This window comes from Peromyscus maniculatus, chromosome 1 (genome assembly GCF_049852395.1).
Source record: "Peromyscus maniculatus bairdii isolate BWxNUB_F1_BW_parent chromosome 1, HU_Pman_BW_mat_3.1, whole genome shotgun sequence".
Lineage (NCBI taxonomy): Eukaryota > Metazoa > Chordata > Mammalia > Rodentia > Cricetidae > Peromyscus > Peromyscus maniculatus.
In genome coordinates this window covers 38626249-38645413 of record NC_134852.1, presented here as the reverse complement: position 1 = coordinate 38645413, position 19165 = coordinate 38626249, and the positions used below count along the sequence as shown (strand labels likewise).

The window sequence follows — 19165 nt, the reverse complement described above, 5'->3', positions numbered from 1 at the left end:
CCACAAGGACATATTCTCAACTACATTCATAGCAGCATTATTCATAATAGCTAGAACCTAGAAACAACCTAGACGCCCCTCAATGGATAAAGAAAATGTGGCACATATATACAATGGAGTACCACTCAGCAGTAAAAAACAGTATCATGAAATTTGCAAGCAAATGGATGGAACTAGAAAATATCCTGAGTGAGGTAACCCAGACTCAGAAGGACAACATTGTATGTACTCACTCTTAGTTGAATACTAGATGTAAAGCAAAGGATAACCAGACTACAACCCACAGCTCCAGAGAAGCTGGCAAAAAAGGAGAACCCTAAGAAGGATGCATAGATCACCCAGTAAAGGAGAAATAGATGAGATCTACATGAGCAAACTGGGGGTGAGGAGGGGTAATGGATGGGGGATGAGAACATAAGGGAATAGGAGGTTCGAGCTGGAACAGGGACAGAGTTGGAGAGCAAAGGAAGAGATACCATGATAAATGAAGACATCATGGAAATAGGGGAAAACAGGGTGCTAGGGAAGTTTCCACAAATATATAAGGATAACCCCACTTTAGACTACTAGCAATAGTTGAGAGGCTGCCTGAACTGGCCTACTCTGGTAATCTTTAGTGAATACCCTGTCATCATAGAGCCTTCATCCAGTAACTGATGGAAGCAGATGCAGAGATCCATGGCCGGGTGCCAGACCAAGCTCCAGGAGTCCAATCAATGAGAGGAGGGATTCTATGAGCAAGGGAAATCGAGATCATGGTGGGAAAATGTACAGAGATGGCCAAACTAGTGGAAACACATGAACTGTGGAACCCCCATGGGACTGGACTAGGTCCCTTGGGCTTTTTGGAGCCCAGGGCTCATGGTGGGACACCTTGCACAGTCTTGGTGCAGGGAGGAGGGGCTTGGACCTACCTCAACTGAATGTAACAGGCTCTGCTGACTCCTCATGGGAGACCTTGCCTTGGAGCGGGTGGGAATGGGGGGGTTGGTTAGAGGGGAAGGCTGGGAAGCAGGAGGATGGAAGAGAGGAGGATCTGTGGTTGGTATATAAAATAAATAGAAATTTTCTTAGTAATGATAAAAGAAGGAAATATGCTACAATAAAGGAAAAGTCACTTAGATTTAAAAAAAAAAAAAAAAGTTCATACACCATATGAGTTCAGTAGGCATGATCTGTTGACTCCTGGTATATATCCTGTATGAACATAAATGAAGGGAAGATAGCTCAGTGGAGGAAAGCATTCCTCCCCACCCCCCAACCGCTGAGACAGGGTTTCTATGTGTAACACTTCTGGCTGTCCTGGAATTTGCTTCATAGACCAGGCTGGCCTAGAACTCAGAGATCCTCTGCCTCTGCCACCCAAGTGCTGGGATTAAAGGCGTGCGCCACCACCGACTAGGTGAGGGAGGAAAGCAATTTGAAATACAAGCCTTAAAACCTAAATTCAAGTGGGGCAGGGTAGCTCACAACTTTAATCCCAGCACTTGGAAGACAGAGGCAGGCGGATCTCTGTGAGTTTGAGGCCATCCTGGTCTAGAGTGAGTTAAGGGACAGCCAAGGCTACACAGAGAAACCCTGTCTCAAAAAACAAAACCAAAATCTAAATTTAATCCCCAAACTCCACCTCAAAAAGCCAGATACAGTGGTGCACATCTGTATTTAAAGCACTTCTCTGACAAGATGGATAGATGGTGGGAAAGGGGACCATCTCCTGGAAGCTCATGTGTACAGCTAGCCTGGACCAATGTAATGCAGTGGTAGAAACCAGATTCTGTACCCAGAAGTAGGAGAAAACGGACTCACGGAAGTTGTCCTCTGACCTCTACATGTGTGCAAACGGCTCACAAATACCAGCACTCACACTTAAACAACTCTTAAAAATATGAAGTATAGACTGATTGGTTGGTTCCAATATCACCACACATGCTACACATAGAAAGAAAAAGCTGAACAGACCAGAGCCAACCACAAGAGAAAAGCAACATCAACAGTGAATGCCCTAGAACTCATTTATTCAAAGTACATCCATATAATAAAAGTATTAATTATTGATGGTGTAAGCTCAAGATAGAGACTGTTAATAAAAATAAAAATAAAAATAGCTACAGGGCAAGCAAGATGGCTCAATGGGTAACAGCAATGGTCACCAAGCCTGGCAATCCAAGTTCAATCCCCAGGATACACATGGTGTGAGATTACTGATTCTCACCAATTCACTGATCTCCTGACAGCCACATAAATATATACACAGCAGCACATGTAAATAAATATATACAAAATAAATGAATGCACTTTTTTTTATAATAAACTACCCTCTTCTAGTATGCAGTTAATTCTATAAAACCTCACAAAATTGTGGGAATACATACAAGTCCATACAGGCACTGACCAAATACAGGCACATGTGTACATATGCATACATACACATATATGTATGTGTGGGGGGCGTGTATTCCATACACATGCCCACTTATAAAATTACCCTACTATTCTCATGGCTGGTACTTAAGGGTTTTACTAGACTCCCACAAGTGGGAATATCACTGACTTAATTTCCCATAAACTTTCTAAGTTTGGTAAAATGTATCTTATATCACATTCTACAAAAACATTTCTGAAATTAATCAATGTCAACCTGAAATGAAATTCATCTTTAACAGGACAAATATAAATATGTGTGCTTATCATTATTAGTTAATTTCTGACAAACTTTCCTCATGCATAATGTTTGTTATGTCTAAACACTCAATGAGTAACTAGATTTGTTTTCTGTAATATTAATCAGGTGATGTGCAATTAGATCACACATAAAATGAACTTTAATTAGATAAAGAAATAAATTTCATTTTGGAATACACTAATAAGCTAGGAACTTATTTCTCAGTAAACCCTGTTATGTAAAACTGCACCTGTAAAAACTGACTGGTATGAGTCATGTAGTATATATGTTGAATTCTGTTAGAAACACATAGGTCTTCCCCACCTATGAACTAATGATGGGACTGATCTGTGATGTAGTAATAAATGATTTCCCAATTATGACATTTCAAAAACTTCTCTTCAATGTGAGTTCCTCCATGAGATGCAAAATCTGACCCACATTGTGAGAAACAATGATCTCACTCTAGTATGAGATATGTGATGTCTATATAGTTAACCTGCTACTGAAGATTTTTTCACATTCAGAGCACAAACAGGGTCTCTCTCCTGGGTGAATTCATTTGTTCATGCTGTCGGAGTTGGGCATTAGAAGCCAAGACTTTCCCACAGATACTACATTTGGAAGGCTTCTTCACCATGTGAATTCAACAGTATACCCTCAGTTGGTGTATCTGAGTAAACCATGTTCCAGCCTTGACATTCCTAAGGCTTGTCCTCAATGTGAGTTTGTAGATGAGATGTCAACTCTGACTTCTGTAAGAACACTTTCCCACATCTCTCACAGACAAAAGGTGTTTCCTTCCTGTGAATCAACTTATGTTTAGAAAAAACTGATCTGCTTCTAAAGGTTTTCCCACAGTGAGTGCACACATAAGGTCTCTCTCCTGTGTGAATTCGCTCATGCTCTTGCAGTTGGACCTTAGTACAAAAGGCTTTCCAACAGTTGCTACATTTGTAAGGTCTCTCTCCTGTATGAATGAGAAGATGCACCTTCAGTTCAGATGGAGAACAAAATGATTTCCCACAGAAATTGCATTTGTAAGGCTTCTCAACCAGGTGAATTTTTTCATGTCTGCTCAATGTTGACAATTGTTTGAAGGCCTTTCCACACACAGAACACACATAAGGCCTCTCTCCTGTGTGAATTCGAGAATGTGCCTTCAGCTGAGATGTTTTACTAAATGATTTCCCACAATCAAGACATTTACAAGGCTTCTCTCCTGTGTGGATTTGATAATGGGATTTCAGTTGGGATGGATAATTAAACAACTTCCCACAGTCAGGGCATTTGTAAGGCTTCTCACCAATATGAAGTTGCTGATGGGGTATCAAAGCAGACTCCTGGAGGCCTGTCTCACATTTCTGAGAGACAAAAGGCTTCTCTTTAGTGTGAATTAACTGATGTTTACGAAAAGATGACCGGCTACTGAAGGCTTTTCCACATTCAGTGCACACAAAGGGTTTCTCTCCTGTGTGGATTCGCTCATGCTCTTGGACTTGTTCCTTAGTAGAGAAGGCTTTTCCACAATGGCTGCATTTATAAGGTCTCTCTCCGGTGTGAACTCGATAGTGTGCCTTCAGTTGGGACATTTTACTGAACAGTTTCCAACATTCATGGCATTTGTAAGGCTTCTCTCCCGTGTGATTCTGATAATGCACCTTCAGTTCACATGGAAAATTAAACGATTTCCCACACTCATGGCATTTATAAGGCTTCTCCCCTGTGTGACTATGGCAATGGACCTTCAGTTGGGATGGATAATTAAATGACTTCCCACAGTCACTGCATTTATAAGGTTTCTCCCCAGGGTGAAGTTTTTCATGCCTGTCTAGTATTGATTTCTGATTAAAGGCCTTTCCACACTGAGAACACACATAAGGTTTCTCCCCTGTGTGAATCCGTTGATGCACTTTGAGTTTGGCTGTTTTACTGAATGACTTTCCACACTCACGGCATTCATAAGGCTTCTCACCTGTGTGACTTTGATGATGCACCTTCAGTTGAGATGGAAACTTAAAGGATTTTCCACAGTCATTGCATTTGTAAGGCTTCTCTCCATTGTGACTTTGTTTATGGGATGTCAACTCTGACTTACGTAAGAAGGCCTTCCCACATTTGTCACAGATAAAAGGCGTGTGATTCTTGTGAATCAATTCATGTTCATAGAAAGCTGACCTATCTCTGAAGGCTTTTCCACACAGTGTACACACATACGGTTTCTCTTCTGTGTGAATTTGCTCATGCTCTTGGAGTGCAGCCTCAGTACAAAAGGATTTCTCACAACTGCTGCATTTGTAAAGCTCCCCTCCAGTGTGACCTAGATGATCCACCTTCAGCTGAAATGGATAATTTGATGAATCTGACACATAAAGGAAGGCCTTCCCACCATTGTAAGAAACAATAGGTCTGTCCAGAGTAACAGTAATCTCAGGTTTATGCACAGATATGGCATAAAATACCTCCCCACACTGAGAACCTGGATCTGCTTTCTCCTGAGAATGGTTTTCATGTATCGCTGGTTGTTTATGGCTGAGAACATCTCCATTCTCAGGACTTCTGCATGATTCTTCTCCTCCACGAGTAACCACACAGTTAGCATTACAAGAGCCTTGTATCAGGAGCTGACTGGATGCAACAATGTTAATAAGCTGTTCTGTAACACTGCTTTCATTCCGGCCATTTGCTCCTAGGTTTAGCTCCAAACATTTTGGAAGTAAGCAATATCGTGGGAGATTCTCTTGTGTAGAAATGAGGTAGGATCCCAAAGGAATAATTTCCCCAGGATTTTGATATTTATGACCACTACTTGTACTCAGAGTTTTCTTGAGGAGAGTACCAGGAGGCAAGGGTAGAAACTGGTTTTGTTTTTCTCTCTTAGAAATATCAGCATCCTGCTGTAGTTCTTGTAAAGGGGAACACCATGAACCATCTCTTGTGACTTCACTTGCCACATCACTATGAACTGAAGCTTTCTCAGATCCTGTCTGTGGTGAGGTGTCAATTCCTGATTTTTCTAAAAACAGAAACAGATGAAAGAATAAACAGTGACTAAGATGAAAAATGAATACAGAGGGACTGAGACTGAACATAAATGCCTAAATCAGGTACGAATGATGCTGATGATGATAACAATTAGTAGAAACAAGTTAATCAATAACTGTATACAATGGGGGTCACCTACATAGCAGACAATAATATAATTGTGACAACAATGGATCAGATAATGAGGCATATAAACTAGTCAGCTATATTTTAAAGATGGAAATATATAAACATAATAAGAACATCAGAAAGTTTCTGAATCCTATATAATAGAAATAAACTGAACGTTTGCATCAAAATGTATCAAAAAGCAAAATAGCAACATTTTTTGCGTAGCATTGATTGATCACGTGTCTTAAGTGGAATCCATAATTCACACAAGGAAAACTTAACCTAAGTTAAGTTAAGAAAGACATAGACATGGTGGCAGAGGCAGGTGGATCTCTGTGAGTACAAGACAGCCTGATCTACAAAGCAAGATCCAGGACAGCCAGGGCTGGAAGTAGATCCCGATTTCTGATCTCCCAAATGAAGGAAGGGAACCATCTTACAGGAATGTTCTCATATATCTAAACAAGGCAAGAGAGACTATAAGGTCAGGGACTAAGAAATTCATCATAATACAACAATGAGAAATGCATATTCAGAATGAACAGAGCCTTTCAGGCAAACCTATCACAGAATGAGAAGAGGAACATACAAAACACTAAGCGTAAGGTGCCACAACTAAGGGAAAAAGATGAACCAGCAAAGGAAAGAAAAATCAGTTAATTCAGAGATCAACAGGAAAAGCAAAAACAGACACAATGTAAACAATAATAAGAACCCAAAAGACAATATACTAATTTAGAAGTCAGTTGTTAGAACATATAAATTACAACCAATTCTCTATTACTTGGGCAATATATTAACCAACTTGGCCAATGTCAGATGTTTATAAACAAGATGTGCAAATAAAAATTCTGTGCATTTACACATCGGAGTGTAACTGGTCACCATTATTAGAAATAGCTGAGTTAGCCCACTTAGGTTCATTCATATCCATGGTCAGACAAGCTTGTCCCACAGACTCACCTTTTAGAAAGCCCCACATTGCCTCACATCAATAAATGGATTGCAGAATTAACCATAAAACTCCAAGGAGAAAACAAGCTAAAGGTGACCACCACTGGGGACTTGGTGAGACAAACTGACAATGGCCTCATGAAATCTACCCCGACCTGGGAAGCAGTGGCTCACCTTGACAGTGCTGGCCTGGAAATTCAGCCTGTCCTGCCTGTGCCTCCTTTCCTTTTTCCATCCTAAAGATGACTCCAGGGCTGGGAATGGGATACCCTGTTAATCAGAAAGATATTGGATTTGGGGTAGTTGTCTCAGAGATGATCCAGTGAAGCTTTGCACTGCCTCATTAGTAAAACCAAGTCAACATTTTCTATTTTGTATAATTAATACTTGTAGGTACACAAAAGAAATGAAGCAAGCACACATACATATACAGAGAGAGACTTCTGATACACCAGCATGCTTTGTAAAGGGAAGGAAGGAAATCCTCAATGGAGCCCATCCTGGACCCCCAGGCCAGCTGTGCTCACCCACTGCCAAGAGGTGGCTGTAGATCTCGAGCATCACGTCCTGGTACAGGCGTCTCTGGGCAGAGTTCAACTGCTGCCACTCCTCCTGGCTGAAGTTTACGGTCACATCCTCAAAGGACATCCACCTCTGTAATAATGAACCACAGTTCACTGTGAATGACTCATCACTCGAAAATGATAAGGTTAGGTTCTTAATGACGTTTCACTGCATTTCCCACAAAATATCTTTCTATTAATTTGGGGGGAATAGAGAACACTTATAAAGCAATCAACCCTGTCATCCATCATACACAATCACATTTTTTAAGTATGTTAGAAAAGAATTCTTTTTAATACTCTAAGAAAGAGTACACAGCACAACATTGATTAAGCAACAATATTCCAGCTTACAGTTATGCTGGATACACTGGATTCAACATTATGAAGCAGGCATTTAAAAGCTACTTTGCTAAAAGTATTAGGTCCTTGCTTGGGAACTAATCCCAGATAAAAGCCTGCCATCTCTGACTTCATTCTGTGTCTATCTCCTTGACTTTAGGTCACCTACTTACCTCTGCATATTAGCACGTATTACTCAAGGAGTACCCGTCTAAACTATCCCAACTCCCTTCAAAGATGAAAGTACAAAGATTGGTCATTGTCCTTATCCTTAATTTTTCCTCTTGAAGCTGTACCCTGAAGCAGAAGTAATCACCCCACAAGAACTTCCTTTTTGCAATAGGGACTTCTTAGTTATACTTGTGGCTGCTTACTAATTAGCTATGAAAACAAAGCCCCCCAGCACTTGGTCCCTAACACAAAAATCAACATATTCTCTTTCTTCCTCTTCCTCTCTTCAAACAGCCTCATTCTGCAGCCTGACTGGCCTTGAACTCACTGGCCCTGAACTTGCTATGTAAATCAGGATGGCCGAACACTGCAGTTATCCTCCTGCCTCTGTGTAAGATTTTCTCAAGGTGTTTCTATTAAGTATTTTGTCCAGGTGAGGAGAAAAGTAAGGAATACACCTGCATTTTATCTTATTGGCACTTCTTTCTCTGTGTACACCTATACAATGCACTTCCTAAAACTCTTAATACCACAGAATCCACACACAAAAATGTTTTAATACACCAACCATAGACACAGATTACATCATTTGAACAGGTAATTTAAAAAAAAAAACACCAACTCTTACATATAGCTACTGCTAATAAATGTAAACTTGACTCCTCTTCCGAAGCTCCCACAAGTTTTAGGTGTCTCTATGGCCCTTGGCTTCAAACTCCAACTTCAGTTTATATGAATACCTCTTGAAACCAGTTTTACAAGTCAACTCAGGATCCTTGGTCCACCTGAGTAGAGCTTGTGATGGTCACTGTTAATTGTTAACTTAATTAATGTGAGAAAACCTGTCTTAATAATAGACAAGAACATTCTCTGGGCATGAGATATTGGACTATATAAGATGGGGGTAAATGGAATTAGAGATGTGACTTAGCAGTTTAGAACACTTGCTGCTCTTGCAGAGGACCTAGGTTCAATTCCCAGCACCCACATGGTGGCTCACAACCATCTGTAACTCCAGTGCCAGAGGACCTGATGCTCTTTTCTAGTCTCCAAAGCACCAGGCACACACACTGTACACATACACGCAAGCAAAACATTCATCATACATATAAAATTTAATAATCCCATGATACACTCTTCAAATTACACAACCCACAGTGTTGCTCTGAGTCTCCTTTGGCCAATGACAGCTACATGCCATGTGTCACCATCATACTAGACTTCACACGTTCATATTTAAATACCAGCTTACCAGAAATATAAGGATAGGAGAGTTCATGTTAAATGACAGCATCAAAACGCAACTTAGCCAAATCTAGAATTTGTCACAATCTAAAGGATAACCCAAAGTTCTTCAAGAAATGATTAACATGGGGGAGAGAAATTAAAGGATTAAAAGAGACTAAAACACTTTTTAGTTAGGCTGGATATGTGGACACTGGCTGGACCGTAAGAAGAAGACTCTACATATGGAAGTATTTTGTATTAAAATTCTTTACATTGACATGTCAGACATATAAATGTAACTATAATGGAGAATTCCAGAAATAGTCTACTGAAATGTCTAATAGAGAAAATGTCAATTGATTATATTACTTTGAGAACTTTCCCTTGGAGCATTCAACAATAAACTGTTGCCTCCTGTGGAGAGAATGCCTGCACAGCCAGGCTTAGTGACAGACATTTTTAATTTCAGCACTGCTAAGGTAGTTGGCAGGTGGATCTCTGAGAGTTTGTCTACATAATAAGTTTCAGGACAGCCAGGGCAACATAGAGAAACCCTGCCTCAAAACCAAAACAAGCCTCCCAGAATGTATGCATCCCCAAAATTCACATCTACCTTGGATAGATAATCAATTCATGAGACTGGAGCCTTCGTAAATGGGACTATAAGAATATATGACAACATACTAAGACAATGAACATGAGCAACTAGGCAGCAGAGCCGCACTAGATAACCAATGTGCTAGGACTTTGAAGTCTTAATAATTGGGAAAAACATGAGGAGACCTTGACTCAAACAAAACAAGACAGAGTTCGGGGCAGGCCTCAGTTACATAGCTAGTTCGAGACCACCTTAGACAACTAGGACCCTTCCTTAAAAAAAAAAAAAAAAAAGTTTAACAAAAAAGAAAAAAATATTTAACAGTATAAAAAACTCAGAAGGAACTAAAACATAACTACAAGAACAAAAATAAACAGCAAAATAATGTAAACAATATAAGTGAAAAAAGATACCTAAAACATAAAGGAAAATCAGAAGCAAAGTTCCTTAAAAACACTAAAACATAAGCAAACAGCAACAAAAAACAAAGAAAGAAAAGCCAGGTGTGATGGTATATGCTTGCAATTCCAGAACTTAGAAGGTGGAGGCAGGAGGATTAGGAGTTCAAGACAAGTGTTGACTACCCAGGGAGTTTGAGGTTAGTCTGGTTATGTAAGACCCTATCAAGAAACACAGACGACTGGGAGTAAGGAAGAGAAAGAACAATGACCAAATAAGTCAATGGACACCACTACGCAATCTCTTATAGACATATAAATTAAATTATCCACAAACCAATGCCCTGCTTCCAGTGAGCTGCTTGGCAATGATCAATACAATTACTGGACCTGCACAGCTCTACCTTGCTGCATTTACCCCAAACAGTAGAAATGCTGCGTGTCAGATAATGCACAGTTCACACAAGTCTGCAGTTTTCCAAACTGGCTGGACTTGTTGATACTCTCAGCAGTGGCACCAACAGTGTTCCCTCAGCTTCCTTGGGACACAAACACATCTACACTTTGTATTTTTGGTGTGGCTAATTTTAGACATTCCAGTGGAGGGAGCCATGGCAATTACACATGCATTTCCCACTCAACTGAGGAAGCTTAGCTTTTCCGGTTTCCTTTACTACATAAGCAAGTCTCTTGCTCATTCAATTTTATGTGGAAAAAGCTTTTAAAAGAAGTTAGTCCAGGCACTTGGGAGATAGAAGTAGTTGGATTTCTATAAATTCAAGGCCAGACTGGGCTACAGAGCAAGTCCCAGCCCACCAAGGGCTACTGAGACCTTGTCTCAAAAGGAGAAACTTAGGTCGATCTGTGCCTTGTCTCTCCCATGAGGAGGGAACGTACACTGAGAGGGCAGGGCTTCGAGACTGGACAGTGAGTGACTGGGGAAGGGACACAAAGTGGCTAAGGATCACGCTGATGAGACCCAGACAATAGAGGAATGGCAAACACTGCACAGGATAAAGTAAAACAACACAGAAAGCTTCATTTTTCAAACTCATCAATCCATCTGGAAAAGCCACATTTCAAAATATCACCAATTGCAAGAACAGGACTATATGACATTAAACAATAAAAGGTTCTTAAAATTTCATTTTTTTAAAAGAGGATTTCTTTTTTTTTTAATTTTGTGTATGCAGGCTTATGTACCTGTGTGTGCACTATGCACAGAGGCCAGAAAAGGCCATTGGATGCCCCGGAAGCAGAGTTACAGACAGTTGTGAGCTATCTAGGAACCGAACCTGGTTCCTCTGCTAGAGCAGTCAACGTTCTTAGCTGCTGAGTCATTTCTCTAGCAACCTAAAATTCCTTTACAAAAGAACAGAAACCGAGCTGAAAGATGGCTCAGCAGATAAAGGCATCTCCATCAAGTCTGACAATGGAAAATTGATCCCCAGGACCCACAGCGTATTGAGAACTGATTCCCACAAGTTGTCCTCTGACATCCACATTTTATGACACATGCACATACAAAGAAATCATGTAATTAAAAATTAATAAAAAGAATGAAAGAGGCAGCTGTCTTGCAAAGACCCAGGGTCAGTTCCCAGCATCCCAATGGTGGTTCACAACTGCCTGTAACTCCAGTTCCAGTGGATTCTACATCCTCTCTGGCCATCTCAGGCACCTGCTTGCACAGTGTACATGTGCAAACTCAGGCAGGCACAAACACATAAATAAATATTTTTTAAAAAGCTTTAAATAGCCAAGTACGGTAGAACACACCCTTAATGTCAGCATGTGGAAGGGAGAAGTAGGCAAATTACTGCCAGTCTGAGGCCAGCCTGATCTAAATAGCAAATCCAGGGCAGCCAGGGCTACATAGTTAGAACTTTGTCTCAAAACTAAATAAATAAACGTTAGGTCTCAAAGAAACCTGGGACAGAAGGCTAAGAGAGGTGTCTACTTAACCTATCAAAGCAGACACTGGCTAGTTCTCCCAGCATTCCTCAGTACCTGTGGCTCCAGAAGCACTTCTCATTCTGCCCCCTACTCCAAACCTCTCCCTCCCAGGGGCTGGGCTTCCGCTTCCCTCCCCACAGCCAGAGCCCTACATAACCCAACCATTTTGGCTCTGCTGCTCTCTTGGCCTCTTTGCCCTGGCCGTCGGTGCCTCTCTTGCTCTTCTCATGGTCTGCTCTAGTCAGCCTGCCAAGTTCAGCCTGGACTCTCCCCTCTGCCTGCTTTCTCTTTTATCTCTACAATAAAAATCTTCTCCATACTTTAGGAGTAGTCATGTCTCCCTCCTTTTATTTTATTTTTCATCAATAAATAACAGTAACTGGGCCTGGAGAGCTGGCTCAGTGGGTAAAGGTGCTTGCCTATCAAGCCTGACCACCTGAATTTCATCACTGGACCCTACATACAGGTAGAAAGAGAGAACACAAAGTGTCTTCTGACCTCCATGCCCACACAAAGGCAATCACATAATCATTAACACATACAGACACCACACACACAAATAATAAAAACTAAATAAAATGTTTTAAAATGGAAAACTAGTTGGACATGGTGGCACACACCTTAATGCCAGCACTTGGCAGGTAGAGGCAGGTAAACCTCTATGAATTCATGGGTAAGCTGGACTACATAGTGAGTTCCAGCCCAGCCAGAGATATACAGTGAGACCTTGTCTCAAATATATAACATGTGGATAGTGAGGAAAACGTATTTGGAATAGGAATAAGCAACAGAAGGTTTTAGCAAGAGCAAAGAGATTTCCAGCTACAGGTAAACTTAGCCATAGATAAATGCAATGAAAAGCGAAACAGCATTTCCATGACATGTTCAAATAAATGCACACAAACTCTTACAGATTCCTCATCTGAACACCCGCAATCTATGGTGTTGACTTTGTTTCTCACACACGCAGAGCTCAAGAATTTATCCATCATTATCCAAAGCAGTGACACCCTGCATCCCTCAAGTGGCAGTCCCAGGGACAATGTCCTAAACAGAAGGAATTTGTCTGGGTTAACAGAAGCCTAAAGGTGGGTCTCTTTTTACTGGAACCATCCTTAATCTTCCCTCAAAGGTCAACTAAGGTCCTGGTCAATTCCTTGTATCAACCCTGCTGACATAAAATCTGTTTGCTTTTTTTCCATACCTCTCCCCCTCCTTCATTTTGCTCCCTTATAAACCTTTCTACCCATGGAGGAGTCTAGTTTGGTAGTTTCACTGTACGCTTACTTACACACCCATCCCAGGAACTCCTGCAAGGTACACCACAAAAAAAAATCAGGGAAGCTATGAACTGGAAGAGAAACCACAGGACTTTGGGGATGGAGGGACCTGGACACATGAGAGGAAAAGAATTCTCAGATGACAGTGTAGGGAGCTAACAGGACAATGCAGAGTATGAAGTAAGACAGCAGCCTGGCCATAAAGTCAAAAAAATCACCAAAAGTTTCCTCACAGGAAGCAGGGAATGGAACTGGCAGCCAGACCCTGGAGCACACTGCAAGCTTGAATCCCAGGCTGGCAGCTGCTTCAACATATGAGTTCAGCTGGCTGTGTCATCTGTGCCTCAGTTTCTCTTCTTTAAAATGAGACAACAGCATCAGCTCATGAGCCTCCTGTGAGGATTAGCACTGTGCCTAAGGAAGTGAGTAACTGCTGCTCCTGCTGCTGTCTGTCTGCTACCGGTAATTTCATGTACAGGACATTTAAACACTTGGAGAAAATATTAGCACAATGAATCTCTAACCTATAATGTTACTCATCAGAAAGAAAAACAAACAGTTGTGCACAGACAAAACTGTATGTACAAACAGGCAGCTGGAGCTGCACCATACACAGCTGTTCAAGTAGCAAGGAAGATGAATCTGCTAAGAATCGCATGCAGGCCGGGCGGTCGTGGCACATGCCTTTAATCCCAGCACTCGGGAGGCAGAGCCAGGCAGATTTCTGTGAGTTCTAGGCCAGCCTGGGCTACCAAGTGAGTTCCGGGAAAGGCGCAAAGCTACACAGAGAAACCCTGTCTTGAAAAACCAAAAAAAAAAAAAAAAAAAAAAAAAGAATCGCATGCAGTTGGGTATTGAGATTAACAGTCCAGGAGGCTGGAGACTGACCCTTTCCTTCAAGGTCAATTTAAAACCCTACCTTCCTGGTAACACTAGAAGGCAGACCAACACAACTGCCCCTCCTTAGGATTTAAAACACCACACAAAAAGGTGGCAGGGCTTTGCTAAGGCCTGTTAAGGGAAAGCTACTTCCTCCTGGTCAAAAGAATGAAATCTCAGCTTTACCCCCAGGCCAAGGTAGAAACAGGACATTATGATCAGCTCCAAAGATTGGAACTTTACAAACTAATGTCCCCTCCTGGAAGAACTAATCCAACTCCTGGTGACCATCATTTGGGCAGATGTCCACCAGGAAAGCAGATTCACCTGAAGAAATGCTCAAGACTGGGAGGAATAATTATGACCCTAATCAGTCTCCTCCCTCAGAAAAGTGCTAACAGATCTTTACTGTTAGGCTTGCAGGCTTTTCTGAGCTCTCACACAAGAAACTAACTTTTCCTTCTCTTTTTCAGATCCTGGCCCAAAGCCTACTAAGCATGCTTTCCCTGGTATACTAGGCTTCCTGAGTGTCTCTGAAAATGCCAATCACCCACAGCTTCCTCTTCCTACTGCCACTGCTGGCCTCATTGCCAAAATAGATGGCTTGTTTGTCTCTCCTCTCCTCCATCTCTCTCCTCCCTGCAACTACAGGACTTTCAGGATACCTGCCTTGTTAGCTTGTTCTGTTTTCCCTAAAACTCTAATATAAGTCGTCTTGGGGCTTCCTTCTGAGTCCATTTTAAAATTCTTTTACCCATGAGACGAACAACTGACAAAATGGTACCTTCCTTCCAGATGCACCAATTCTTACAGGGATGGGCATAGCAAGCAACCTTTAAGAACTGAGGATAGCAAGATGTGAAAGAGGAATAAACAGATATAAAAAAGAGAGCTCAAGAGGGAAGAAGAGCTTGTCACTAAAAAAAAAAAAAAAAAAAATAGAGGAAACATGTCTATAGTGATGTAGGCCTATAATCCCAGCATTGGAGAGGCTGAGGCAAAAAAGGTGTTGAGTGTGATGCCAGCCTGGACTATACAGAAAGTTCCAGGCCAGTCCCACATACACAGTAAGACTCTATATCCAACGAAAGGGAGGGCAAGGGGGGTGAGGGGTACTAAGTTGATGTGGGATACACATAGTCCACTCTTAACTAGATGAAAGATCGTCTCAGACATAGGTGACACAGGTCTGCAGCTTCTTGCGTCTGCCCTCAAGTCCAGAAGAACCAAGTATGAAGTCACTCCTGCTTACCTCACATGACCCATACTGCACCTCTGCATCCAATGGTTGGATCTTCTGTCGGAAATTCGTATCAGCAGCCATGTCTCCTCTGATCTTCTAGTCTTGATGTTTCTTGGTAGCAAATACAAATTCCTCAAGAGTCACAGATGCTGAAGCAAGGCTAGCCGTGGCACAGCAGGAAATCCTGAGGCCTGAATGATTTCAGGGTTCCCGGGAGCTCTAAGACACTGAAAATTCCTACAAGACAATGACCCAATATCAGACCATGAAGTGGTGAGGACCCATGAGGAAGATCACATGAAGGCACTGAAGAGGATACATAAAAGCCCTGCTCGTTATTATTCAGGGTTATAACCCAAACAATAAAACAAAACTTAAAAACCATCAGTTTGGAAGGAAGGACACACTTTCAGCCCTCACATTTTAACTAGGAGAAAAATAATATGCTAACCTAGTTGTTTACAAAATGAGGACTTATTATAGGGATCCAGAATGCCATACCAGAGAGGGCCCACTGGGCCTCAGCACCTGCCTGGAAGGCAGTAAATACCAACAAAAACTAAGTAAGCTGCCGACTTTTTTGATTTCATTTCAAATGACCCTTTCAGCTACACACAGTAAGCACCAGTATTCTATTTAATTTGCTCACAGGTCACTAAATAGAAGAACAGTGGCACAGATTCACGCTGTTTTGATTCTAAGGAACGCACTGGCTACCATATTCTATGTAGTCTCTTCTGTAGTCAGCATCTAAAAACAGCATTTCTTCTTCCTGTTGCCCAGAGAGCTCAGGATGAGAGCCAATTCTGATTCTAGTCTGAGTTTCTAGACATTTCTTTCTCTACACACAGGCACATCATGAAAAATTCACTCACCCAACCCTCACCCCCCCAACACACACACACACACACACACACACACACACACACACACACAAAAAAAAAAAAAAAAAAAACCTAGGAAAATGCACCAGGACCTTTCCTCACTGAACACTTCTAGCCTGTTCATGAGATGTCCCATCTCCACCAGAATACAGCCACTGACACAGATAAGTTCCAGTAACCTCCAACCAGTGGGGCATGGACTGCCAGGTTACAAACTGCCTCCTAGTCACTGACATGCTCCAGGCACCTTAATTCATTACTGCCCTAGTACTCCCGCCCCCCAAAAAATGCTTCCAGGAAGGAATAATATGTGTGTGTGTGTGTGTGTGTGTGTGTGTGTGTGTGTGTGTGTGTGTGTGTGTTTAAGATGGGGTTTGTTTGTTTTTAAGATGGGGTCTATTATGTAGCTCGTAGCTCTGGCTGTCCTGGAATTCACTCTGTAGACCTAGCTGGCCTCGAACTCACAGAGATGCGCCTGCCTTTACCTCGAGTGCGGGGATTAAAGGCGTGTGCCACCACCGGCGGAGGACGAGAATTTGTTTTTAATATTCATGGCCATTTCCTTCAATAATGCTAGCCACCCACAGCGGGAGGAACTGGTAAAGGAGATCCAACAACAGCACACAAAACAAAGGAAATTCCTTACTTTTACAGACCTTAGAGACAGAGAAGTCTCTGAGCTCAGCAGCTTAAATACCAGGCAGGATGCAAAGCGTGCCCCCCGCCCAAGACAGACAGGCAGACACAAGAGAAAGGAAGAGGGAGGAAGACGGGACGGAGCGGGGAGAGGCGAACAGAGAGACATCTGTGGTCTGACACTTTCTATTTTGGTACACCTGACGCGTTTGTTTCTCTTCATGCAGTACAACACAGTCAAGCCGTACAGTCACTGACTACGCAAACACTACCCAACCAGAGTGGCCCTCACAAGCACCCTACAGCCGCCCCGGGCTACATCGTTGCCCGAGATGACTTCTACGCCAATCATGGCCTGAGTGGGTCACAAGCCACCTCAAGGTCCTCGTCTGAAGCTCCAGGCTCCCACCCAGGACGGGCTGCTGCAGCGCCCACTCCCCGAGTCCTGCCCCGATCGTCCTCACAGGACAACTTGCCCGGACGACGGAGTGAAATCCCAAAGGAGAGCACCCTGGGAAGTGACAAAACACACAGGGCGCGGAAGACCCGCGAGAACGGAATGAAAACGAACCGAACGACCCGCACCTTATTTATCCACGGCATCCCCCTGCAGCCGCCTCAGCGGTCAGTCTGCACAAACCAGCGCGCAGCAGCACAGCGTCCGCCCTGCCCCGCAGCCACTCACCTCAGGCTGCACCTCCGAGAGCTCTGCACACGGCACTCCAGGGCCGCGACTTCCGCCCACGAACGCCAAAGAGTCCCGGATGGAAAAGTTCCAAACCACCTCGCGGAACCGCCAGCGAAGTAACACTAGAATGACTAGAACATTTAACCTTTCATGGCCACTTTATTTCCGGTGTCTTTTAGATTTCCGGCAGGATTTGTCCACGCCCCGTAGGATGATGCGCATGCTCGCTAACACTTTTGAAACTGAATGCCTGCCAACAGTCATCATGGCGGACCAGGTGATTCCAGTTTCTTTGGAAACCTCCGTGGCGGTATTCATATGCTCAGGATGTTAGAGGCCACCATCCAGGGACTTCGGTTCCTTAGCGGCGGGAAAGCTGAATATAATGCCATAGAGTAGAAGTTGGACGCTGTCGCATATGGTGTGACAGGCCTGGCAGGAATTATGATCTTCTAAAGAGACATTCATGTCCCTTCCTTTGCAGACTATTAAGACAATGGACCCCAGAAATATAAACCCCATGATGGGGGAAGGGATATGTCTGAAGCCAGGAGGCAATCAGAGCTGGAACTTAACAGATTTCACACAGTTCTTAGACCACTTTGCAGGACAGACTGGAGCCAGAGACAATGACAGTGAGGGGAACCACACACTAAGATTGCTTAGTTACATACTTCTTGCTTTCCGTTTAAACCTAATTCTGCAGGGCTGGGGGTGGAGAGGTAGCTCAAAGAACACAAACTGCTAGTGCAGAGGAACCAAGTTCAATTCCAGCACCCACATGTCAGCTCACAACCATCTGTAACTCCAGTTCCAGGAGAATCTGATGCTCTCTTCTGACCTCCAAAGGCACCAGGCACACAAACAGTGCACAGACAGACATGCATGCCAATAAGGCACCCATACACATAAAATAAAAATAAAAATCTTTTGGGCAGTGGTGGCACAAGCTTTTAATCCAGAACTCGGGAGGCAGAGGCAGGTGGATCTCTTGAGTTCTAGGCCAGCCTGGTCTACAGAGCAAGTTCCAGGACAGCCAGAGAAACTCTTTCTCAAAAAATCAAAATATAAACAGATAAATAAATAAATAAATAAATAAATAAATAAATAAATAAATAAATAAATAAATAAATATTGGCCAGGTGAGGTGGTAAACACCTCCAATCCCAGCAATATAGAGGCAGAAGGCACCTCTCTGATTCTGAGCTAGCCTGGGCTACATAGCAAAATAATCCCATGACTTCCGTTTTGCTATTGTGGAAAGGTGAACTATGCATGGTAGATCTCCATTGCTTTAAAATTGTATTTTCCCAAGTTATGTAAGCTTTGGGGGGAAAGAAATCTTTAATGTATTAACAGAAACTTTCAAACTAGTGGAATGGTCTGAGCAGGGTGGTGCTCATCTTTAATCCCAGCACGTAGGAGGCAGAGGCCAGCACATCTCTATGAGTTTGAAGCCAATACAGTGAATTCCAGGCTGGCCAGAGTTACATGGTGAGATTCTGTCTCAAAAGACAACGGAATAAAA

The 19165-nt window shown here is 42.6% G+C and overlaps 1 protein-coding gene across 2 annotated transcripts; it reads right to left on the bottom strand.

The window, feature by feature from the left end:
- Positions 1 to 1989: 1989 nt before the first annotated feature.
- Positions 1990 to 17814, bottom strand: LOC102914973 (uncharacterized). Of its 2 annotated transcripts, none has more exons than XM_016004753.3 (5): positions 17635 to 17814; positions 15439 to 15666; positions 7300 to 7426; positions 6947 to 7042; positions 1990 to 5678 (listed from the first exon to the last, which is right to left on the bottom strand). In XM_016004753.3, exons 2-5 carry the CDS (start codon positions 15508 to 15510, stop codon positions 3367 to 3369), a joined length of 2607 nt encoding a protein of 868 aa, XP_015860239.1. In that variant the 5' UTR covers positions 15511 to 15666; positions 17635 to 17814; the 3' UTR covers positions 1990 to 3366. The 2 variants fall into 2 exon arrangements, with proteins under 2 accessions (XP_015860239.1, XP_015860240.1); XM_016004754.3 differs by having other exon boundaries at positions 2000 to 5678; positions 17535 to 17679.
- Positions 17815 to 19165: the final 1351 nt, after the last annotated feature.